This window comes from Falco cherrug, chromosome 13 (genome assembly GCF_023634085.1).
Source record: "Falco cherrug isolate bFalChe1 chromosome 13, bFalChe1.pri, whole genome shotgun sequence".
Classification (NCBI taxonomy): Eukaryota; Metazoa; Chordata; class Aves; order Falconiformes; family Falconidae; genus Falco; species Falco cherrug.
In genome coordinates, this window is record NC_073709.1 from 18164462 (window position 1) to 18190399 (window position 25938).

At 38.7% G+C, this 25938-nt stretch overlaps 1 protein-coding gene across 3 annotated transcripts in view; it reads left to right on the forward strand.

The window, feature by feature from the left end:
* Positions 1–25938, forward strand: part of BABAM2 (BRISC and BRCA1 A complex member 2) — a 170366-nt gene that overhangs the window by 138482 nt on the left and 5946 nt on the right. For all 3 annotated transcript variants that reach the window (XM_055726141.1, XM_055726139.1, XM_055726140.1), the window contains one exon: positions 10324–10477. In XM_055726141.1, the coding sequence (XP_055582116.1) occupies positions 10324–10477 (154 nt within the window). The remainder of the gene's footprint in view (positions 1–10323; positions 10478–25938) is intronic.

Here is a 25938-nt window from a genome sequence, read left to right on the forward strand (position 1 = left end):
ACATGGTAGTCACAGATAGTTTTACTCTAAGGTGAGAACTGCATTAAAGGTGTGAAATACAGCAAGTTGTATTTTACAGTAGCAAGTAGAAAGCGAATATTTTGTTTTTGGTCTGGAAAGGAGATGATGAGCATGAGTTTCACATGGATCAGTCCTGGGTTCAATACCAGACAGTGCTTTCAGAAAAATACACAGGATGATACAGAACACCACAGGATTATTAGAGATAAGAAGTTTCTAGAAATAAGAGCTGCATCAAGAACAGAAAGATTCTTCTGAATCTTTCTTTCTTATCTTCTTCCTCTTTCTACCCAATGACAACTTCTTTGTCACCAAAGTAAATTTTTTCTAAGAATCCATATGTGACACGGCAATAGCACACAAAGGTGACTGCTGTGTGCCTTTTCTGAAATCATTAATTTCAATTTACTTATCATTATTCAATTAACTTTTGAATAATGAGAAATACGCCCTGGTATCTAAATGGAACTGGTCACAAAGATGCTTATATGTCTGAATGGGGGAAGGAGGGAGTGCTTAAGCTGCTTTTCTGTTTCTTTTGCCACCAGCTCCCCTGCCCCATGCAGCAGCAGTCCCATGTTTTTCCCAGTCTTCCTTTTGCTCTTGCTGTTCCTGTAGCAGCCCATCTTGCTGCCCTTAATTCCCCTTGCCAGATTCAACTCCAGGTCAGCTTTGACATTCCCACGTCAGTCACTGCATGGTCAGAGAGTGTCCACGTCTCATGTGCCTCCTTCTTATGTTTGAGTTTTATCAAGAGCTCCTTGATCATCCATGTAGGCCTCCTGACAATATTGCTTGATTTTCTGCTTATTAGGATGGATCTTTCCTAAGCTTGGAGGAGGTGATCATAGACCCCTCTTCTCTCCAGGACCATCATCCCATAGGATTCTTCCATTGGGCGAGCAAGATCCCTTAAGGACCCAGATGGTCTGCTCCCTGAAGCTTAGTGTTGTGATTCTGCTGTTTATCTTGCTTCATCCTCAAATGGGGTGTACACAAGACAGCACCAAAACCAACTGGAAGTCTAGAAAGCGTGGCTTAAATGAGTATGTTCCACAGGCTGGTTCTTTAGATTGTGAAAAGTCAATAGAATGATAAGCCTTTAGAACTGTGAAAGGTGCTTCCAGGGCAAAAGTGGTAAACCTTAACGTTCAGGAGCAGGAAGAAGCACTGGGCCTATATTGCAGTAAAGTAGATTTCAGTCTGGCTTTAGAAATATCTGGAGTGGCTTAGTTGGCTACTTGGGTCAGGCAAGATTACACTGCATTGTAATTTGAAAGCTGTAAGCCTGCATGGAGCAGAGCTTGAAAGAACAGGATAGCTTGTGTGTCAGCAAAGGGTCCTTTTGTGTCAGCAAAGGGTCATCTTGACCTGCAGGCTAATGTCACGCTGATCACATATGAGAAGGAAATAGATCCGTTTCCTTTCAAATCCCAGACAGCATCTAAAACAGGAAAAAGAACTTATTTGCAAGCCTCATAAGCTTAATAAAGTGTCAGTGAGATAAGCCAATGTTTTTGCGCAGCTGCTTTTCAGGTAAAAACATTCTTTAGAGATCTTCCTGTCCTGCTGGAAAGTAATGTAAAACTTCTCCACATTTAGCAGTGCGTCCCTGTATTGGGAAAGAAGAGGAAAGGTTTCTGCCTTTTCTCCTCCTGTTACATGTGATGGTCACTAGCCTGTGCCAAGAAAGGGTGCAACTTGATTGTTACACCCATAACCACTGCAAATGTATTTGAAGTATAAGCTTCAAGCAATTCAGATGGAGAAGAAACAGCTTTTAGTAGCATCAATCTCATCAGCACTTAGAGAAGTTACTATAGAAACTGTTACAGCAGAAATAATAAAAGGAAATAAAAACGGAAGGGGGAGGGAGTGAAGATCTTTGAGAATTTGAGTAAAAATAAAGTGAAGTAGATGTCACTGTCTGAAGCTAGAGAGGTGAAAATAAAAAGCCTTTCTCTTAATTGAAATAATCATGGTTACAGAAATTGGAGAAGGAAAATACCTCTAAGGCCATTGACATTTCTTTGGGCTCAGTATATGATTATGAGATATTCCGTGGGATGTTTTTAGGAAGTAGTCCAGTCTTGCTGTAGAAGTCCAAAAGAGTATGACACAGATGAGGTGGCTGATGACACCCCAAAGCAAGAAGCCATTATAAAACAGGTTTTGGATTAAGTTACATCACTTTTCCATGGTCTTTGACTGCATAGCTGTAACCTCCTTGAAGAATATCTTGATATGATCTGTTATTTAGTTCCTCTGTAAGACTAAACAAAGAATTAAGATACTCTGTCTGCAGCACATAAGTGTAACCTAAGATATTTAAACTATTTTGGCCCTTTTTTTTTTTTTTTTTTCAAATACTGTTTTGTATGAAGGATGGGGTACTCAGAAAGATAAAGACGTGGGGTATCTTTACAACTGTATCATCTGCATATGTTGAAAGAAAGTCAAATCAACAGTAATCCAAAATCTAGTTGTTGCCATTAGTGCCTAGACTATATTGTAGTTCCCATTATCAGTGGAATGAGAACCACAAGATAGATACAGCAGTGTCATGCAGTCATCTTCAAATAAAAAGGGTTACATACTTCATATTAAAAAAAAACCAAACCACTAACAAGCCAAAACAAAGAAAACTAAGTGAAACATTTATTCTAGTCTCACTGAAATCCACAACTAAACAAATCTACGCTCTGTAACACGTCAGACTACTTTAATCCATCAGAATTCATTGTTTTCATTCTTTAGAAATATTTAAGGGCGGTCTAAGTGCGCTGGAATTAAAAATAGCCATTTCTGTATCTGAGACTTTGAAGTTGGCCATTTCCATACATGTGATGTTGTCATAAGACATGTTAGGGAAAGGGACATACTTTTGGGGCAAAAAATTTTGACAAAAGCACAACCAATACTTGTTTCAAATGTAGCCTGGACTGGCAGTAACCGAAAGTCATTTTTGTCCAAATAAAAAAAAAAAAAAAAAAGGAAAAAATAAGGAGGGTTATATTCCTTTAAGCATTCCTTAATGTCACAATGAACATCACCAAGGTTGCTGCAAACTGGGCATTTGCCAGCACTTTCAATAACTGCTGTCAGCCAGCTCATGTTCTGGAGGTAATGCATTAAACCCGTGCTAAAGAAAAAGCTTCCTCAGCACTTTTCTTCCCTTTTTATCCCAGCTGAATTTTTCCTAATGACCTTCTAATAACCCTATCTTCTAAACGTTTCTGTGGGTTCTCTTCCCATTCTTGAATATTATCCTTGCTGGCAAAGATCAAGAAAATATTGTGTTGTTGAGGATCAATGATTATACAAATGCAGTCCCAGGACTAGCTCCTCAGAGAGTTGTCTGTTGCCAGACCCATTTCCCAGTACTCCCAAGAAGCTGTGAATTTCATATATTCCCATAAATTGTCATAATCCCAAATACTGCCATTTTTCCATTGTTACAATCACATTTTGATGTTTATCTTCCATTGTTTAGTATTGTACATTCGGTTGATACATAACTGATGCTGTTAAGACAAAAAATAGTCGTTTCTTTTTTCATAGTATTTACTTGTATTTTCATAGAATTTATTGGGAAGTATTTTGTATGTAAGTCGTCTTACTCATTTACTATACGAGTCGACTTTGCCGATGGGGTGGATATTTCCTGTAGCAAGGGCAGTCTTAATTATTTCAAAACCAGCTGTGATTACCAACACACCCAAAGTGCCATAAGCGTCTCAGCTAAATTTCATAAACTGCTTTCCATTTGGGGTTTGAAATTTTGAAATGTTGATTTCAAAACAGCATCTTCCTGCAAAGAACCTGTTTTTCTCCAGAAGGGATGTTAGCCCTAATAATATTGAACGAATTCAGATTCCTATGACTGTGCTTTGTTAACCTAAGTCCCACATTAATGCCATTGATATGTTATTTGTCATCCTTGCTCTCTCATTCTTGCTAGACTACATCATCACACACCAAAGCGGGATAGCTGTGACATTTAGTAATTTGATGTGTGTATTGAGCCAAACTTACCCTTTCCTTTTTTGCCAGTACAATGTAGGCTGAAGGTCTTCAGCACACAAGAGTCAAGGCAAGATTCACTAGGCAAAGCAGCCTGAAATCCTGCCCTGCTGGGATTTGTGCTAGCCACTGCAGTCCCCAAAATCCTTGTGGCTGAACCTGGTCAGGTTTCTCAGTAGAATGCAGTGATCAATATGACTCCTGAAAGGCCTTCTGTACTGGAATTTCTGTGTAAAAACTGAAGGCAGCTGTTTTCCCCTGAAGGTCGGTGAAGATTCTTCACCCATTGTAGACTGTCTGGAACAGCTTTCCCATAGGGAAGTCATGTCAGAAAATTTACTAGAAATTTTCCTTTTAAAATAGAGCTTGATAGACATGTAAGGACCGTTATATAATACGGTATCTGTGTTACCACCGAGTTGCATTGTAAATTCACATGGGTCTCATCCACATTAACACATCATGAAAACTGAAGAGATCTGAGTTCAAGAAGCTTTTCAGTTTGAGGCAATGTATTCAAATCCACAAGTTGTTTTTCCCAGCAGTGTGAGCTCAGTTGTAAGTAAGAGCAGAGAGAATGTGAAATTCGGTGAACCAAAAAAAGAACAAGCGAGAAGATGATGAATATATACTAATAAGAGACAGTTCTGGAGCCTGGAATATGTGTTTCCTGTTTCCATTACTTATTTCATCAGAAGTACTGGAATGCAGAGGCAGTCTCTGGCCAAAGCTGGATGACAAGTAAGGAGTGAGTCAGGGGATTTTGGGAAGAGAACAGATAGTACCAGGCCAAGATTGTTCTCGGAGATTTGGGTTTGGCACATCTTTCCTGTACCCTCCTTGGCTTTCTGGTGAAATAATTAAAACAAAACTTTTCATGTGTCCAGTAATCATTGATTCTGAAGTACCTACAGTGTCAGCGAGCGCTGGAAGGAGTTGTGTTTGGCTATATAAAGTACTATCTACTATTACGTCCCTGAAGAACTGGGTCCCACAGGCCAGCACTCAGCATCAGTAGACAGGTTGACTGTCTTTTCCTTGCTCCTTCATTCCCAGTCTGGAATCCCTAAATAGCCTCTCAACTCATGAAGGTGCTGTGAAAAAAAAAATAATATTTTACGTAGCTGTCATCATCTCTTATGATGGTTAGAACATTGTGTTGAAAAGCTGACGCAGAAATGATTACACATGTAATCGGAGTAAGGCTTCCGCGCTGTGCAGGAGGGGCGGAGGGGTGTAGTCTGTCAGAGGGGGCAAAGCAAACAGCCACCTCTGGCCGGCCTGGAGCTGAACTGGAAAGAAGGCTGTGTTACCTTGTGTGTGAAGGCTGCTCCATAAAGCAAGTAAGAGACTGAATTAAGGTTGCGCAGGCCATGAAATCTTGTGGTAGAAATCTCAGCAGTAAAATATCCAGATCAGCCAGTGTTTATGAGTGCAAAACAAATTACAGGTGCAATAAACTGAAGCAGATTCAAGCATCCTGAAGGTTAACGCTTAACCAGTACAGTATCATCCAAGCATTAAAACGGTGCGTAACATTCAGTGAGTAGATGCTGACTTCTGTGAAAACAAGTACCTAGATTTATCCAGGGCTGTACAAAGGATGAATAAACCTTTTCTTTAAAACAGGGGAACAATATGTGGAAAAAATTCTAAATATTACCATCTAAGTACTTTGAAATATTTGTATGGTCAGTGTGCATTTCAAGCATGATTTTGTTCTCCCTTCTCTCCAGTACTTAAAGGTGAGGAGAGGAGCACAGTGGTAAGCCTGCGTTTTTCTCCTGAGCAAAACCCTGTATCATCACCAGTATATGCTTTTGCTGGGACACCACTTGCACATGTCATACCCTGTTTAAAAAGCTGTAAAATTAGATGCTAAAGCTATTATTTTAAAGTTAATAAGACTGTCAAAATAAACTCCAGAGTTGTTGACATAAGCTGAACAAACTAGGTAACCTCTTCCAGTTCTGAGATGGTTGTTCTTTAAGAAAACGAACAATGAAACTTTAGTGATTCATTGCATGGGGTCTTAGTTATTAATGAATCAGGATTTTGGCTTTAAGATAACTGGTTTGAATATATGTATGCATTATATGCTAACTAAGTCAAGAGAAGCAAAATTGTGTTACTTCTTGTTAGTTTCTTGTGTTTCAAAAAGAGAGCAACTTCAACTATTTATAAACTGTAATTAAGTTTCTTTACATCATGACTCATTCTCAACAAGCAAGTCCTTTTTCTTTTGCTTTCTTATGAACTGTGTGGGAAAATTAGGGTTCAATCACCAAAGAATTTACTCAATGCTTAATTACTCAAAACAGCCCTCCAAGTTCTGCTCCTGTCTTTCATAAAGACATGATTTTCCCCACACTATGGCTTTCTAAAACTTGACTTTTAAAAGATTATCTGTAAATTGTAACATAGGAGAAAGCAGTGTTTTACTATGGTATTGGCTTCTTTCTCCTCTGCTGCTTTCAGCTCCTCTTACATTAACAGTGTGATGCTTAGGAAAGCCAAAGTAAGAAATCATCAGGATTAAATTACTGCGAGCATGGAACTGAATTAGAAAGCTTTACTTTCCTGAATGAGCTAATTGTTTAAATTTTCCAAAGGAAATGTTTCTATTTCTGTGAGAGAGGGGGTAAATGGGACTTCCTCTGACATAATTTTCATTTCAAATCTGAGTTTGACAGCAAGATTTCTACCTTCATAACCAAATATTACTGCCTAACTGCATGACTTGTATAAGCTTGCTTGTTGAAGTGACTCACTTACGTAGATGAAGTTATTTTTAGGGAGATAATTTGCACTGTTTAGAAGAGAGGAAAAGAGGGAGAGAGTCCTACTAAGAGCTAGATCCCTCATTATAGTTTACAGAGCTCGTGAACCCAGCATCCAAGCAAAAGATGACTAAGCAAGGGGTCTATTGGTACTTTCAGGAATTTACAGACATGAGTCATCTGCTTATTTTCTGCAGACTTATCACCAGGGTACTTTGTGAGTCAGCTGTTATTTGGAAATAGTACTTGTATTCAACATGAATATGTTTCTGTAGTTCTTAGGTAACTAGCATGCCAAATCAGAGCAGGCTTTTACAGTTTGCTCAGTTCAGGTGTTGATTTACAAACATGGTGCGTTGGTTTTAATGTGAGGCATTTTTCATGGCAACGTGTAAGTGTTGTCTGGGATTTAATTATGATAACACCTTTGCCACCTTATGTATGGCATGAAGACATAAAGAAAAACTTTCTTTATTGACCTGTGCAACTGTGAGCAGAATTTGATCTTTTATCATCAAAGCACCTTGTTAGTGCTGATTACCAATGGTATTAACTTATTTTTCATGTATGATAAAACACTTCACCCCAAATCCAGGTACTCTGTGCACTCACAGCATCAATGGATGGGCATCCGTTGTGACGGAAGTGAGTTCTTGCCTTCCCTTCCTACTGCTGGAATAATAGCTGGCTACCTTGAGATATGTATAACACTTTACAGCTCAAGGCTATTTCCTGTTTACTGGTCTTTTAGGTGTGGTTGTGTTCCAGAATTAGGGACAGGTTTTTTTGCTCGGTCTGGCCTCATCTCACACCTTGTATAAAGGAAGCACTTGGGTTAGAAAAATGGGAGTTTGGCGATTTTTAGGTGAAGGGTAATGTTGGAAATAAAGGCAGATCAATTTTTTCAAAACTCTGCTTGCAGTTCAGGATGATACTGCTGTTGGTCAGGTGTGGATGCACAATTTTAAGTCTAATATGAATATCTGATTTAACAGTTTATAATATAAGTAATTCCAGTGCGGGTTTTGGTGGCTTTTCTGTAACATTTTGGTGTTACTTCTGTAACAAATGGGAAGCGTCTCTGTAGTGAAAGTAATGTCTTGATTACCCATTTAAACAGTGTTTCTAGCGCTAGCTTAAGTGCAAACCTTTAGTTACAGGCAACGGGAAGAAAACTGCTGCTGCTTGCCCCCGTTCTGTATACAGAGGTTTTCAAAGGACAGTTAGTGAAAGTTAGAAAACCTCAAGTAAAAAGTTAAGTGTAAGGACTAAACTATTACTTGAGTGTTTTGCTAAAGTTTGTTATTCCTTTCACATGGTGATAGAATACACAAGTATGTGGAGTAGTTTTCCTTTAAGGAATTGGTACTTAAGAAGGAAGAAGATGCACTAGAGGAAAAGAGTTTAAGCACTTGGAGCTGAAAAAGTGTATTTATAACATTAAAAAGGAGAACCGGTCTCCTTACTTCATACTGTTTTCCACGGTGGAGTCCTTCAGAGGCTGTGGCACACATGTACCATCGGCAAGGGGGTGGTGCAGCGTGCTTGCTGATAAATGCCCTTGATACACCAATGTTTTTCAGGGTTGTTATTTAATAATCATGTTATAAAGAGGAATTTGGCAGAGCAATCTTTGAATCTAACCTTTGTTTCAGCAGTGATCTGCCCTCAAATTAGCAGAACTCTGCCCATGTCATTACCACCTAAGTGTCTGCTGGAAGCTGCTGTGTGAGCTGAGTCACCAGGACTCCGGGAGTTATCACGTGTAGCTCAGACACTGGGTCATGAACTGAGCAAACGCTGTCAGCCACAGTGATTTGTTGCATTTTGAGACTACGGCTAGAATATCACATTTGGCTTTGTGTACTTTATGGCTACAAATGGTTTTATGCATAGAGCTTGTGATTTAGGGGAAAGGGAGCTGTGGTGTGGCTGATGCACATCCAAGAATTCAGACATGATTAGAAAAACTGAAAAATGAAGGAACCAGCAGGATGATAGCATGGGATTTGGAAAAATAAGACCTGTTTTACACTGATATCTTAGTTTGTGGGCAGAGATTTCAAAGGAAGTGCTGGAATCTCTACTCCATGGAGTATTCAAAAGTAGAAAATACAGTGCATTACCAAGCACACTGGAGGGGAGATCCTGTTCCAGCTAAGGATGGGTTTGGTCCTGTGATGTTCCCTTTGCTTTCTTCACATTCTGTTTGTCCTGATATTGCCACCTGCTTTGATTCCTACTGCAGCTATTACAACCTGTTTGTTAACTTAGGAGTCTTTCCTTCTCTTGAAAAAGGACTCTGAAGCCGCAAAGAAGGAATACTGAGAACTCAGCTTATATGAACGAATTATATAATCTTATTAATTTATTTCACTCATGGCTACACCAATAGAAAAAAATATTTAAGATTTCCAGGGAGTTATTGTTCCATTGCAGAGTTCTTTCAGTGTGCAGAATTGAAGAATTGTGATTTGGAGGATAACAAAAAGTCCAGACGTAGATGCTTTATAAATGAAGTCTACAACTTTAAAAGCCATGCACATTCCTCCGTTATTTTGGGTGTTAGATTAGACATTTAATGTAAACAATTCAAGTCTGTTCTCATAACTCAATTTAACTACAGATTCTGAAGCATCCTGAAAATAAAAGTACACCAAGAAAATCTAAACTATAAATCTAACAATGAAAAAGTTAAGTTAAAAACCAGTTTCTGACCATATTATTAACTGTTGTAGACCATTTTGTTGTTCTGCCAGAGCTAGCTGATCATGAGACGGTGATAAGCAAGGAGAACTAAGAGGTTCTGATTTTTATTTTTAGTGAGATATTTTGGGTATTAATGACTTTGCAGTGTGTTTTTGGGTTTGTGGGTTTTTTTTGTCTAGCAGATGACAGCAAGTTGAGATCTTTTCCAACTCATGTGACTGACTCTTTCTACATCCTTTATAAAATCATTTAACACTTTAGGCTTCAGACAGCTGTAAAATGAAAATGATAATGTTTTTTATGTCCATGGGAGCACTAAAATGAATTAACTAAAACAAAAAGATAAACCTGTTTCTTGAATGGAAACCATAAAAAATATATTTTGTGAATTTTTGAAAGAGGAAATTTCACTATAAAGGAGAATAACTTATGTTTGTTATTTAATAACAAAAAATAATCATGGTGTAAACATTAATATGATTGACATAGAAATACACTAACTAAACTTTTTTTAAAAAAATTTTAAAAAATTATGTACTTTACAAAAGTGTTTTGATAAAGCTTTGATAAATCCCATACAGCACTATGTTGGAATAATTACTTATAAGAAATGTAGAAGTATATTTAAAAGTAATCATCAATTTTGCATTTTCTGTCATCTTTAAATCAATACAGAGGAATGATATATTCCCAGGGGGAAAAAGGCAGGGGAAATGCAATGGTGTATTTTAATGACTCTTTTCTCTTTTCTTTTTTTTCTTTTTTTTTTTTTTTTTTTTTTTAATTTCAGTTGACCTGCCCCTGTATTTCCCTCGAGACCAACCAACCCTAACGTTTCAGTCAGTCTACCACTTCACTAACAGTGGCCAGCTGTACTCCCAGGCCCAGAAGAATTACCCTTACAGTCCCCGCTGGGATGGCAATGAAATGGCCAAGAGAGCAAAGTAAGTCAGATTCCTGTTTCCTACTAAATATTCCATTCGTACATGGTCATCTGTCAGTAGAAATTTCATGGATTTAACTGTACATTTCCGGCATTACAGAAGCTGAACCTGGTTTTGTTCTCATACGGTCCTAGTGTTCCCATATATGAGGGCAGACAGATGCTTTCTTAATCATGCTTATTACATTAGTGCCAGAGGACTGATCAAAAGATGACCCTTTCTGCTAGGCGTTGTATGGGCACAGAGTGGTGACAGTCTCTGCTCTGAAAAGCTTTCAGTCTAAGTAGACAAGATAGCCCCCAGCAGGAGTAATCTGCATGGTAGAAGTCAGTCAAGGTAACGCCGTGATTTTGTGTGGGTGTTGAGGGGACCCCGAAGGGAATCATGTGAGATGGAGAGAGCAAGGAAGAAAAACCTGAAAGGTATGGAATTAGGCTGTAGTAAAAACAGATGGAGGAACAGGAGGAGGTAGAGCAAGCCACCGCCCTGGCATAGGAGGCAGTCCTATCAGAACTTGATAAAGTTATCTGAAAGTCTGAGTATCTTTCTATACTGCTTTTTTCTGTCGGCTGGGAACAGAGAATCTCTGACTTTCCTCTGCTGTTTTTCTGCAAGCCCTTGTTTCAGGCTGGGGAGACTCCACTTCAGTCCGAGCATCCCCTTTAGTTACAGATGACAGGACAGCCTCTCCAGTGTGGTTCTGCTGCAAGGGCAAGCTGCCGTGGGCAGGGGTGCCCCTCTTGTGTACCAGATATCACCCCTCTCTTCTAATGAAGCAAACCAGGTTTTACCTGAATGGAGCAAAGGCCTTGCTGCAGTATTGTGATTCTGCGAAGTGTAAAAATGTTAGAACAGCGAGAGACTTAAGTAGGCTGATTATCAGTTGTTCGGTGTGCAAAGGCATCAAACTGCATAAATAACAAGGCATATTGGGATGAACATTTTGAATGACAATCAGAAGATTAAATTAGCAAAGACGCGTAAATAAGAATCGAATGAAAATAGTTCAAGCTGAGTAAATCAAATGAATGGCATGGTCAGAGACTGTAATTTGGAAATGATGGAAGCAAACAACAATTGACTGAAGCATTTGCAGATTTTATACTAATTTAAATTTTATGGAGGGCATCAAGTAACATTTGATTTTGGATTTTGATGCATTGTAGTAGAATATTTGGTTTTGGTAGTATTCGGTTTTACTACCATACCGTCTAGGAGAGCCGTTTCTTGATCAAATATGATTTTTTGGGTTTTGGTAGGCTTGTTTCTTTTCTCTAACAGTATATTATGAGGATTTTGTTGGAAAAGAAAAGAAAAGAAAAAGAAACAATAACTGGAAGCATTACTGTGGCTTTTTTAATGACAGTACTACAAAATGCATTTCTTTTGCAGCTGGAAGCTTACAAGTACCTATGTGCTGTCTGCTAAGTGCATTCATTTATGTGGGTGTATACAAATGGACTTCTCTGCTCTGCACTTGAAATTCAGAAGTATTATAACAGTTCTTTTAGAAAGCACTAAATGTGTACACTTACTATCACATGTACATTTTGTGAGGTTATTCACTCTTATGTTTGAGCCTTTGCATTTAAGTTGTACAGTGGATACGTAATATGAGAAAGTTGATGAGAAGCGGGGGAAGAAAGTATGCTGCAATGTCTGAAATAACTATCATTGAGCTGCAAAGAGACAGAGAAGCTGCTCTAGTTAAAAGCGCTTTGCTTGCAGGAACAACTAGTGATTCCTGAGTAGGTACCATAAATAAATCTGTGTGGAGAAAAGTATGATGTTATGATACGTGTTAGCATATTTTAAGAAAGATTTTAACACAATTGAGCACCTTATGTAAACAGCATTTAAAAATATTTGCTGGGGCTTCTTAGAATAGAACACATAGCTTGTTGTGTTGAATTTCTATTTTTTGCATTCTACTTTATTTTTACCGTAGCCATGTTATGGATCAAGTATATGGGAATATATATAGATATATAGGAAAACGTTCTAATTAAATATATTAGTTTAAGCACCACATCAAACATCCCAAATGAAAACAGAAAAGAAGGATACATGACTTAGCCTGTAGAAGCAATGTAATCCTGCTCAGCTGAAGTAAATTTAGCCCTGGATAAATCAGAGACAACTTGTTTGTGCTCCTAAATACTGTCTATTAGGTTTTGCTTATATGTAGTCTTTTCCCCTCTTAGCCAAATGGTCCCCCAAGTGCTTAGCATCCTTTGAGGCAAAAGAAGCTCTGTTTATCTTCTGGCTCTACTTTTCTAGGGCCACAGGGTCTCCCACTTGATGTTCTGGTATCTGACCAAATTCTCTGCCCTTAATTCTCAGGCACTTGAGAGATCAGTTTACACCATCTCCCTTACTGTGACTTAGGACACCATCAAGGACAACTTTTGCTTGCCCTTGCACTGACTGGGTTCATTAGCTGTCTTAGTTCTGTACTGAAGGAAGCATGTATACCTCATTGCTTTATAGGATGTAGAAGCACCACTAAGTTTGAAATGGCATCAGCCAGAGATTTCCTCATCCTGGAATCCTTGCCTCTGTTTTCAGCAGCTCAACACAGCCTGCTTATTCATGGGCAGAGCTGTTGTAAGTTCATGCCAAAGGGACTTTGATTCTGTGCCCAGGTTTCTCCCAGGGTTGTGGGGTGGGGTTTTTTTTCGTTTTTTTCCAACAGGTGAGCCCATCTAATTCCTTCAAGTCAGGGGCTAAACTTGAAAGTCTTGGTATCCTTGCTTATCTTTGTGGCCCCCAGCAGAAGTAGGCATCTCTTTTGAAGTTAGGACTTAACCCTTTGCTGTAGCCTTGAGGCAATCAGTAGTAACTATAAGCAGGAGCAAAATTAATCCCCTAAAATACATACATACAGAAGTAGATTGTATGCACTCACACTTAGACACATAGCACCTAAATCTAAAAGGCAAATTTTCAAATCAGAGTATCAGTTTAGCAGGATCTTTTTCATTCACAGAGAAAAACCGCTCGTGTTCTTGCTGAAGTAACTGGACCAATTTATGCCTGTCTGATAAAGTCCACAAAATCGAGTTTCTCTTTGTCTGTGTCCTTTTAAGCATTTTTTTAAATCACCTGGCTCCTTTGAGGCCCACTGAGGTAGATTCCTCACTGAGAGATAGCATCTGGTAACTGAAGCTTGCTATTGTCTTAGCCCAGGGTTTGCCCTCTGGCTTGATTTAATTCTAAGGGACGAATCAAGTCCCCATTAAATAATGTGATTCCAAATGCCTCCAGATTGTTTGTTTCCCAACTAAACACAAAATTTTAACCTGTTCATCCAGCTAGAAACAGGGAAACCAAAAATATTAGCATTTTCTTACAAGCTGCCGAGATGCTGTTTCCTCTCAGTTCACATCCCAGGCTTTGCCTCTCTTAGGTCGTTTATTTATATGTCTGTGGCCTCCTGCGTAAGCAGCTTCTCTGAAAGATTTGGTCCTAAAATACAATAGCAAGCCTAAGAAAATACAGCAAATTATGGAAAGTTAGCAGCCTTGTTTGTGGTGTACGTGTGAAGTAAAACATCTCTGTGCGGTTTCCATGGGAAAGCTCTCTTGTTTTTTGCTTAAATAGGCATTCAAGTGTACATAAATGGAGTCTTTAAAGAACATGCAGACTCTCAGCCTGGGATACTGTAAATAAAGCTTGTTTGTTTATACAAATTCAGTTCAGTTCTTAGATGCACTCTGGCCCCATTTCTATCTGACCCAGTGCTGCTAGGTAGACTTAGGTTATATACTTCAGGGAAAGCAAGTCAAGACTCAGTTTACTCTTTTATCCTACATAGATCCACCTACTCGTCATTAAAAATAACAGGAGGAGGGAAAACTGGTACCACAGTAAAAAGTTGTTCCAAGGGTTCATATTCTTCCTTTCGAGGTGGCTGATAAGACTGGTTTCCGAATAACAGTGTCGTCCCTGGCCATTCACTGGTGTTTGCTGATGAATGTGGTGTTAATTTTACATATCCCTCAGGGCTCTGTGAGGGTGAAAGCTTAAAAGGGCTCAAGTGCTCTCAACTATATATTGGCTGTTGCTCTGCCATAAGGTCAAGTGCAGCTTAAGATCATACGCAGACGCATCTTGTGTGAGCTACATACCTATCACCAGTGTGGCTGCAGTACGCTTTGTGCTCAGCACAAGCCTGCGGTGATTAGAAAGTGTCAGGCTGGTGCACTGGGCCGTAGCATTTTCAGCCTCAGCGATACCTTTTCCTTGAGTATCATCAAATTAGAAGTTGTGTGTCATGTGAAGATGCTAGCTGCTATTTGGCCAGAATGGTTGCTCTAAGTTTCTGTTCCCTGGTAAGGAGAGGAAGTGCATTTTTTGGTCTAATAAAAGGATATTTGGAAAAAAGGGGACAATTGTGTTGCTCTTTAGACAAACTCAGTTGTAATATGTCAAGACTTGCTCTTGTATTCAGTAAATTTTGACTGCCCTAACGTTTTGTTTGGGGTTTTTTTAATATTATTATTTTGACACTGACCAGTTTTTCAACTCATCCATTTTGTATTATAAAGTCATAATTCTTTCACATTTAAAACAGAATATCTATTATTACATTTTGGATTCTTTTAAAGTAACAAGTTTCTCTGTTTCCATGAAACCTTTGTTTTCTCCTGTGCTACCTTGAATCTTGCTGTAAAGTTTACCCGTAAACATTGCACCTTTCTTATAATCTTCTCTCCTTAAGAAGTGTAATTAAGGTAATAAACCATTTGTTGTTATTTGGTTTGTATTTCAGTATTTTCCCTTCTTATTCATAAAAAGTAACAAATTGTGTTTGCATGTAGATTTCCAAAAACTAGCTTGTTTGCATTTATATATACTCTCCTCACAAAGCTTTTTTTGTCTTTGGCTCTGTCACACGTTACCTTAAACTTAAAAAGAAATTTAGAACAATGAGAATAGGGAACAGAAGCAGAAAAAATAGGGACATCACCCTTCCCTAAGTGCGTGTGTGTGAACATTTGCAAGGCTCAGAGGATTCTTTCTGGAGAAGAGCATCAGGGTAGGTACAAATGAGGGGTGAGGTGCTGAGCTGGGTTGTTTGTTGAACTCTTTGGTTTTCAATAGTCTCACATCAGCAATGGAATAAAAGTGATTGCCTTTGCTGAAATAGAGTAAAGCTGACATTTTATTGCTACTGTTGGGCCCTTTTTCAGAACACAAAAGGGCCAATAGGCTGTGGCAGCTATAGTGAGAAGAGATGTGGCGACCGGGCCGTCTGAAGCTTACGAAGAAGTTAATTTGATTTTATAGGTCATTAAATCAAAACTCTGATTTTCTGTGGGAGTGTCAGCTGATCAGAATTATATGTGGAAAAGTAGAAAGGCGAATGGAAAAAATATGGTTTTAAAATACTTAATGATTACATTTATCCTTGTAGCATGTTCTGCAGTTAACTTGCCAGCAAACCTTAGTAACAAAATTATTTTGATTGTAAGATATAATAAGCACAGTAGATACAACTTTTAATTAGAATTTTCCTAGAATGTTATTTTATTTTTACATTGTTCCTCTGCATACACTACAGAGTACAGTGCATACACATGATAGTTGCACTTCTTGACTCGTATTTTTCATGTACTTTTCTTTAAATGTCTCCTTGGATAATTAAGTCTGACTCTTAAGTTATGGTATGTTAGTTTCTGACAGGTGCCTGCCAGGGATCTTCAGTGCTGTCATGCATTATGTGGATTTCAGCCAAGACAGAAGGGCCTGGGTATTTGTTTCTGGTCACTTCTCATTAAAGCTTTGACTGTGGGAAAAGAAAAACAACTATTTTAAAGATGAGGAGTATAGTTGTTATAGGAAGGCAACTAGTTTTTCTGTGGTTTTATATAGACATTATGTATATGTGTGAACTGTACATATATGAGTTTTGATATGTAGTAAATCTTCCTGAGAAAAAGTTTCTCATATTTTGACAAGAGAATTGCAAAGAAGAGATTGGAGGAGTTGGCTTGGTAGAAGTGGATTATAATAACACTTTGCTGGAAGACAACTGCTTTGTAGGAATTAAAGGCTAGAATTTAACATAGGTGGTTCCTAGATAACCAGGGTTAGGTGGCGTTCTGGAAATAGTATGACAAACCGTCTGATTTGGCTTGGCTAGAGAACTCCGTTATATGTTTAAAAGCTGCTAGATCTATATTAGAGCATGGAATTACAGTTAGGAGCTGATGCAAAGAAATTTCCTCACTTGCTTGACAGAAAAGGGTAGAGAGAAATGTGGTTTTGGAAGGAGCTGTGGTTTAATAGCCCAGATAAATACTGTTGCTTGATCAGTTACAAAACAAACAGCTAGGTAAAAGTAGTAGGTGAGTTCCATGGTCTTGTCTTTTGGGTAGTATTTATAATTGCTCTGTTAAACACAAAGAACGGTCATACTAGTCAAATTCAACATTCATTTAGGCCCCCATCAGGTCTCTATCTACAGGCAGTAGCCAGTGCCTGTGGAGGAGCATGGCAGAGCATGTAGTCATATTTTCCTGGCATGTTCTACCCTCTTCAAGGATTTCTATATCCAGAATTGATTCCTTCTGTTTGATTTCTTTTTGAACCCACATCATAACATCACAAAATTCTGTGGCAATGGATTGCACAGATAATGTGTGGTGTGCAGCTTTGTTGGCTTTCTGCATTCCTACCTCCTACCAGCTCCAGTTGTTTCCTTCTAGCTCTTGTATGAAAAGAGGCAGTGAATAAATAATCCACTGATCCCCTCCACAAACTTTGATTTTATGAACCTTTTCACATCTCTTCTGTTCATCTTTTCTCTCCTGCTCTGCTCACTTATTCCTTCTACAAAACTTTTCCGTGTTTCTCATCGCCTTTGTCCTGCTTGTTTATCCCTTTACTATTTTTGTCATATTCTTTCCGAGACAGGGAACTGCATGTTTACTTATGGTACATTCAACATGCATTTATATGGTGACATGGTGATATTGTCTGGTTTTCTCTTTATTCCAGTTCTAATAACATCTGCTTTGGTTTTCTGCTTACAACGGAAGGTTACACTGACATTTTAGCCTCAAGATCTCCTTACTATCTGTTTCTCAGAGCCTGTGGGGTTTTTGTATGTAAAATTAAGTATTTTTCCTCACATATCTGCCCTTCACTTTTGTCAATACTGACTTTTCACCTGGTATGTTATCTCCCAGTCTCTCAGTGCTGTAAGAACCATCTGTAGTTCCTCATAATTGTGCCTCATCTTTCCTTCCCTGACTAAATTGTTAGCATTAGCATCTTTGCCATCTTCTTTTGCTCACTTTTGTAGTTCGTGTAGGAGTATGTTGAACAACACAGGTCAAAACACCCATTTATGTGCAGTTCTCAGGTGACTCCACCCTAATAGCACTCATCATTCATTCCTATCTTTTGGTTTTTTTTTTCCTTATCTTGACCTGCCATTTATCCACTCATGGATCTTTTCTCCTGCTGTGGTAATTCATTTTTTTAAAAGCCTTTGAAAAACCTTCCCAAGTGCCTGTAGAAAGGTCGAGCAGTGTGTGTCACTTGAATCTTTCTTGTCCACATGTTTTCGGTACCTTAAGAAAATAAGAGATTTATGAAGCATAAGCTTGGTTCCTACCTAATATATCATAATTACTCAAATCCACTATTTCTGGGCTTTTTATAAATTTATGGTTTCTTACAACAGTCTCTATTAATTTGTAAAGTACAGACCTGAGATTTACTGGTCCACAGTTCCCTCCTCCCAGACCTTATTTTAACTGACATCACACTTCTCTGGTACCAAGCTGTTTAAGCAGGAGGTTACAAGCTGTTTAAGAGTTTAACTTTCTCACACTTGAGTTTCTCTGGCACTCAGGTGTGAACATAATCTGGGCCTGCTAATTTGCTTATATGTGTTTTGTTGATTTGTTAGTTACCTTTTTGGCTGACAGTTGAGTCAGATCTTTCGATACATCCCTCGGAAAGCAGGGTTCTGCTATGGCAGCCTCCTTAAGCACCTCCACAGTGAACTCGGATTTCCATTTATTCCTTGTGACTTTTTTTCTTCTGCGCGTTCTTTTCACTTTCTGACTGGCTCTTATACTGTTTGAGAAGTTTTAGTTTGGAGGACCACAGCTGATTTGTTCCTCAAAATAATTTTTTATCTGCTTTCTCTGCTTTTACCTGTAAGTGTTAAGGTTTGTTTCTGTCTGCTTTCCCCATTTGGAGAGGTGTCTGACCTTTTAAGAATATCCTCTTACTTCTAATAGCAAGCATATATCTTTTAAATAGCAATGAGAAATAACTTATTTAATATGTTTTATATAATCACAGATGTGTGGCATCTCATCCCTTTCCTTCTGACTGGTTTGTCCTAATGAATATCCAAGGAGGTTTCTTTTATGTTTTGGTATGTTGCCTTCGGCCCCGGTTGATAAGCAATCTGGCAAAGCAAAGCGGATGGCATGATGAAATCAGTACTTCCACCTGCAAGCAAACTTTGTTTTCAGGGATGCTGGTTGTCAGACTTGTTATGGATGCATCTGTGGTATAACCCTTCATTTCTGCCTCTGAAGTACAATTAAGGAATTCAATAATCTCTTAAAGATCATTCAAATTCTATTATTACTTCTGTGATCTCCTCTCTTCTTAAGTCTCTACACTTGTTCTTTCCTTACAAGCCTCACTCCTCAATGCGGTTTTGCCCAGTCTTCTCTGCTTTCTCCTACTTATATCATCTCTCCTTTCCCCCCCTCCTTATTTCATCTCATTCTTCACCCTGCCTTTTATACTTAGAATTCTGAGATTCCTAGTTGCATCTTGTCTGGCATTGACTCTCTCCTTCAAATCTATGAAATAATTTGCTAGATAATTGCTCTCCAACAGCAGAGTTGAGCATGCACTTACGTAGCCTAGGTGGGAGGAAGTACTAAGTGTCTTGAATAAACAGTATCTCTTTAAGAAGTTAACCTTTACCTGGAGTGGAAAAATATGGCTATGGCACTTGAGCAAATAGGAAAAATAGAGCAGGCTTGTTGCACTGTACCTCATAGGACTGGAAATTTCCTCCGAATTAGCACTGTATTTAAAAAAGACTGTATGAAGATTGAATTTTTCCGTGATGACCTTGGAATATCATTCTCATGATCCACTGGTAAGGAAGTGGAGTGACCATGCTGTGACAGGGATATTCCAGTGCCCCCTTCGCTAACACCCGCTACCCCAGCACTGAGTAATACCCGGGGGGAAAATGGAAGTTAAGAAAGCAGAAGCAAAATTCGCTATGATCTAAGACCACAAGCCTTCATCTGACTGAAGCAAGTCTATTTCTGTACATTGTGGAGAAGGTGAAGGAAGTGAAGTGTTTATCTCTTGAACTGGCAAGCAGAAAGCATCGATAAAACTGTTTCAAAGTGAGAGGTTCATTTTGCTTTGTATGCTTTGGGACCCTTAGAGCCGCTGTGTCTGTGCAATATACACCTTTGTAAACTTCCAAATATCTGTATCAGAAACCTGTGAGAGGATAAATCCCAGAATCTTAATTTCCAGATGATTCTGAAAAACTGCTTGCATAGTTCCTGGCCTTGGTCTGTATGCCCTGATTATGTCCAGTAGCTGTAATTTTTATCTGTAATTGTCAGCAAAGGCCTGTATGTTTGGGAGCACATATATTCTTGGAACCAAAGTTACCATCTTTTGCAGAGTGATGATGCTACTTGTGCTGCCACTTTAAAATAAACATTAATTGCCAGCCTACATAATGATCTATAGTCCTGGCTCTGCAGCAGTTCCCTAGATCTCTATATTTTGCCTTTAGTCTGGTTGTTGTATTTATGGGAGTTTTGTGATTTGAACAGATTGTCAAGATTCATTTTTGTTTATGGTAAGTTGGGCACCAAAGTTGTCTTAACTTTTACGGCAGAACTATGTTGAATTCTTGACTTTATTTATAAAATCAATCAATATCAAAGTTTTTTGGAACAGGCACACAAATGTATAACCAAATGAAAATGTTAGGTTTTATTTCTGTTTGCTTCATGTGGAATAAAGCCACCTGTTACTTATGCCATCAGCAAACCATTGAAAAACATGTCTAAATATAACCATTTCTTGTACCTTTCTGTGTGACTTGAATCTGAAATGGTAATAACGCCAACAAGAACTAACAGAAGAAAAAGACAATGTTAATAAAATACAGAAAACAGCTTTTGGACATGAGTGAATTTCAGTGTTTAAACTTCGGATGTGTACTTAGTTTCACTAGTTGTACTACTTCTGTTTCCTGTTATGGTTTTGGTAGCACATGTTTGGTTTGGTTTGTAATTCTAGAGATGACTTTCAGTCATGTAATATTTTGAACCGAGCTGAAGGCAACAGTATTTCTTAAAAGACTTGCATTTTGATGGCTGCCCACTGCAGACCTCCAGCTCTCCTGGTGCTTGATTACTGTTCTGTCTATTGGCCTGGCTGCACAGTCGGTGCCTTGTTGTAAACTGGCAGGTAGAAGTGGGCATAGGAAGCTTACTACACTCCTTGTAGGTAAATTGCAGCAACAGGAGGTAGAGAGAGAGAAATATTAGAAGCGGAAGAGAGATTATGTGATGAATTCGTTTGGCACCCAGGAAAAAAAAAATTGCTAGCAGCATAATGGCATTGTGCACTGACTCCTTTCTACATTTGTGTGTTTAGCCAGTTACAGTAGCAGTAATTTAAGAACCATTGCGTTGCTGTTGTATAAACACTTCAGATGTTTGCTTGGCATCGCCCGTTTTGGAGATGTATAAAATGGAAAACTGTGTAGACATTGTGTTTCACGTAAAAGCAAAATATTTGCTATAGATAAAACTGCCTAGTAAGGAAATTATAAACCACATCCCAAAGAGCATGCCATCAAGAAGTTTAGTTTAGAAACATGAATATGTGCCAAGTATTGTTACATATATTTGAAGCGATACAGAAATCCTGGAAGGTACCTTTATTGTCCTGCTGCTGTGCTTGGGTAAGTTTTAGTGATGTTTGGATTTGAACAGTGGTTTAGAAACGCTGCTACCTCTCCAGTGCCTAACCCATGCCATAATAGTCCTGATTTTCATTAGCTCCTGAGCCTTTGCCACTTGGCGCCCGGCCGTGTCGCCGGCCCGCCTGCTACAGCCTGATTCTGGCTGCGCAACCAAAGGGTGGAGTGCTGAGAACGATTTGTCACTTCAGTCGTTGTAGTATCTTAGATCTGGAGAGAATGGTAATTTGTTTTAACAACTATTTTCTCCTAATAGAGGTGTCGTAAAATGTCTAGCACAGAATTAATCTCCTGTTAGCCCATACTTATCCCAAAGCAGGAGGCTGGGTTATTCTGCTCTGCCGTGAGTGATCGTGTATCTTTAGCCTGGTGAGGAATGCTGTGGAAGTGCCCGTGAATAAACAGACAACATGGTTCACCCGATGGAAATATGGTTTTAATGCATTATATGTAGTAAAAATAGCAAAGAGGTTTATATGTCTTGCATCTTGAGTTTACAAGGAAAAACCTATGCCTCAAACGTTGGCATGAGGCCCGTTAAAAGAATGGGCTTTCAGCAGGCTACCACACTTCTGCATTCAGCCCTTGCTGAGTGCAAGGTATAGAGATGCAGGAGGAGGGTATAACCACCTGTTAAGGACCTAGTGAGCACTCATATGGAATATGACCTAAAATGCATACCCACTACTGAAATTAATGTAACAATTTATATATGTAAGTTCCTTTTGTTAATTAGTATTGATAGTCTTGAATTAGATAGCTCCTGACAAATGGAATATTAAAAGAAAACAATTATATATAAAAAAAGAAAGGTTGGCATCTTTGATTTTGTTCTGTCATAAACAGTGAATCCTAGAGAGTTTGGAGAGTTACAGTAAATCTCTTCTACACAGGAGATGAATTATTAGGGGTCCATAAAGCAAACCAGCTGGCTGTGCCTGTACAGTCACGGGAGGACAAATCCTCTTGTCTGGCACCCAAAAGGGATTGTTGTAGGTGTTCATTATTTTCAAAACAAGCTTTCACTGTGTCAAAACAAGTTGCAACAGGAACGTAAAAATACAAAAGTGCTCTACATTTGTATGTATGCTCTGTGCAAAAATACTTTGTACTTCAAAAAGTGCATAATCAGGTGACATTGATAAAGCCTGGAGAAGCTCTTTTATAATTCTAACATGGCTATGCTGTTGAAATAATTTATATAACAAGATTTTATTGCAAAGTGTCAGCATAATAATACTAGTCTGGGAGGCATAGGTCAAAGACCTCAAGAAGCCTCAGGCTGTCCTTTACTCTGACCTACGCCCTTCTTAATTCCTGTTTTCACCTGATTTAATTGGAAAAGGGGAGAACATTGCTATTCTAGCTAATTTATGAAGATCGGTCGTCTGTGGACCGGATTTTTTTCTGTCAGGATTCTGTGGATTTGAAGAAACTTGTAGATGTCTTGCAGCAGTTCCTTTAGGGTGCAGAAGGAAAGGAATATGGGATGTGAAGTGATGCAAATCCTAGAGCTGCAACTCTAAAAGAAATGGACAGCAGCTGGGGCAAATGCCTGGGATTCTCAGCTGTGTCTAATATGGCTGAAAGGGATATAATTCAGGCCTCACCTCAGTCCCAGGGTAAATAATAGCATTTGCAGAATATTCAAACAAACTCACTGTTAACCTGCTGGACAATTCGGACAACAGAGGACTGCTGAGGAGGAGGGTGTCCTACCTACAGACCCTACTCCATAAGAGTTGGAAGGGTTACATAGAACTACTTGGAGATCCCCATGACTGCAAGAGTGCCTGCCCAAGTCAGATCTATTAGCTTGAAAAGGCTGAGGAAAAGAACCCCACATCTTCCTGTAAGGCTTCCCGAGAGCAGAAGGGAAGGGGTGTATTCATCAAATGTACTAGCCTCTATGATTTTGATTACACTAAGGTTGCTCTATAATTAGAGCCTAATATTTTCAGAATTAAGCCATAGTCACATTAGATACCAAAACATTTTACAGAATGCATTGAAATACTGGGTAGTATTCAAGAATAAAGCTTGCTCTCAAAGCCAATAGTAGGAAAAAAAATCCAAGTACAATAACCTGAGTCTGTCTTCAGATGAGAACGAACACAATACGTGTGCCTCATATGGTGAAAGACAGTAATGACAGCCCATGTGTCTTTGTGAAAAGATCAAGATCTTGGCTCAAGAGCATTTACTTGCCAGTAAATAATATGCAAAGACAGAATATGTTGTGCTAGTAGTAGACATGTTACTGTACAGCTAAGTCAGTACTTCATGTGGACCACCAGGATTACTGCATCCCCTTCCTTTTCCTCAAATTGTCTCTTGACGGAAAAGGCACTTGAAACTCCCACCTGTTGAGCTGAAAACACCTAAAACAGGTGAGTGCGAAGAGAGCTAGCGTGGAAGAATTTGAGATCAGCGGGCTGAAAGGCTTGGACTCTTGAACTGAGGAATTTAAGGGGAATCTATTTTGTGAATGACTTAGGAAGATGATTCATCATCGCATGATGAATGTCCTTGTCCCAGACAGAAAAAGCAGAAATCTCATTGGTACGGCATTTTGTGTGTTTTTCTCCTCAGAGGGTTTGAATCAATATGTTCTGCTCCAAATTTCCCACAGGAAGATTTTAAGAGAAATCGAAACATCTAGACAACTCTTCTAACTTTATTACACAATGCGTGGTAGCTAGAACACCATTGTGTAGCTGGCTATACCACCTGTCAAGCAAAAGCAATAGCAGAAAGCAAGTGCACTGCAGCATTAGAATGCTTGTACCATAAATATATGTGAAGTGTTGTTTGATGGGAGGTTATGGCCACATAATTTAAAATCTTTGCAGATTTTTCAGCTTAGGAATCTGAAGGCAAAAGGTATTATCAAATAGTCAATGCAGATTTTCTACCAACTACATTTTGAAAAGCCGGCACTGAGTTATTGGGGAAAAAAAACATTGCAATTAGAATGAAATTTCACAAAAGCATGTGAATTCTTAGTCAAGTATGGTTTAAGCACTGCAAACCCACAGCCTAGGATTTAGACATGTATGGGCTTCTGGAGACCTTTTGCCACAGTCAGTGTTTTATATCACTAGAAAATGTGTAAATGATGAGTGATACAATTCTGACTTCTTTTAGATACTTACTATTTACAATAGCAAGACTTTCTTTCCACTGGATAATAAGGTGAAGGGAAGATAAGTGCTTTGCTCTCAGCAGATGTCCTTGAGTGTAGCACCTGAAATTCAATGTACCTTATCAAGTGTATATAGTGGTTAACTACAGCAAAATGTGTTGATTTCCAGAGTGCTGAAGAAAAAATTCCATAGAAACCCTGTTAACTTCCTACCTTGAACTTGGAAAATGACCATTTGAGACAACAAAAACAAATAGACAAAAAACAATAGATTCTTACAGTAAGACACTCAACAAAGAGTTAGACGTGCCTGTATGAGTATGAAGATTGGCACCCACTCTAAGCTGAAAAGAAAGCAATTCTTTAAACACTGTTTAAGCAAAGATCTAAACCATTATGAGAGAGATGCAGAGCCATTGTGCTCAACACTCACGTACAGAGGATCTACAGACTTCGTACAAACCAGTTTCTCTTGTACTTGAAGGAGCATTTTGTGCAGTTCTTCTGAGCTTGGTGTAAGGTCAGTGTGGCACAGACCCACCAAGAACATGGTAGATTAAAGCAGAAGAAGGAACTCGGTGTTTCACAGAAAGGAGAAAAAGCTTTCATCAAAACCTGATTTCTGCCATATGACACAGCCTAGAGGTACCACAGGTCAGGTTAGCTTTCTGCATCTTCAGTGTCATTCAACAGGTACCCAAATCACTGAGTTTTTATAAATCACAGTTCTCCAGAGCTGAAAAATGTATCTAGTGGATATAAAATAATGATTTCAAAACACTTTGAAGATACTTGAAAGTATCATATGGCCAAGAGTCTGAAACAAAATTGAGATATTTTTATGTGAATTCTGTGGTATAGCACAGATCCAAGTTATTGAGGGTTTAAATTTGTGTGAATAGGTTTATGTGAATAGGGTATGAGAAATGAAATTAACTTTTTCCAGAGTTAATGCTTACATTCACCGTTTCTCTGTGCCTGTATGTACAGGATGCTGGATTATAAGTATTTCTACAATTTAAAAGCTTTGTAAAAGAAATAGTGTTCCATGTGAAAGAGGCCCTTACCATCCAGGCTGTAGCAGAGTATTGTCCTTCAGACAATTCTATAATTCTTTTAAAGTTGTTTCATGTAATCAGTTGTGAATTATATGTCCATGCCATGGACCTATTTGTGTGGAAATATACACTTTGACCTCAATGCCATTTGGTTGATAGATGAAACATACTCAGCCAGTAATCGGTGCATGTTATTTTCTTCCTTACTGGTAATCTCTGCAGGGGAGAAAATATGTCAGGATTTCCATTT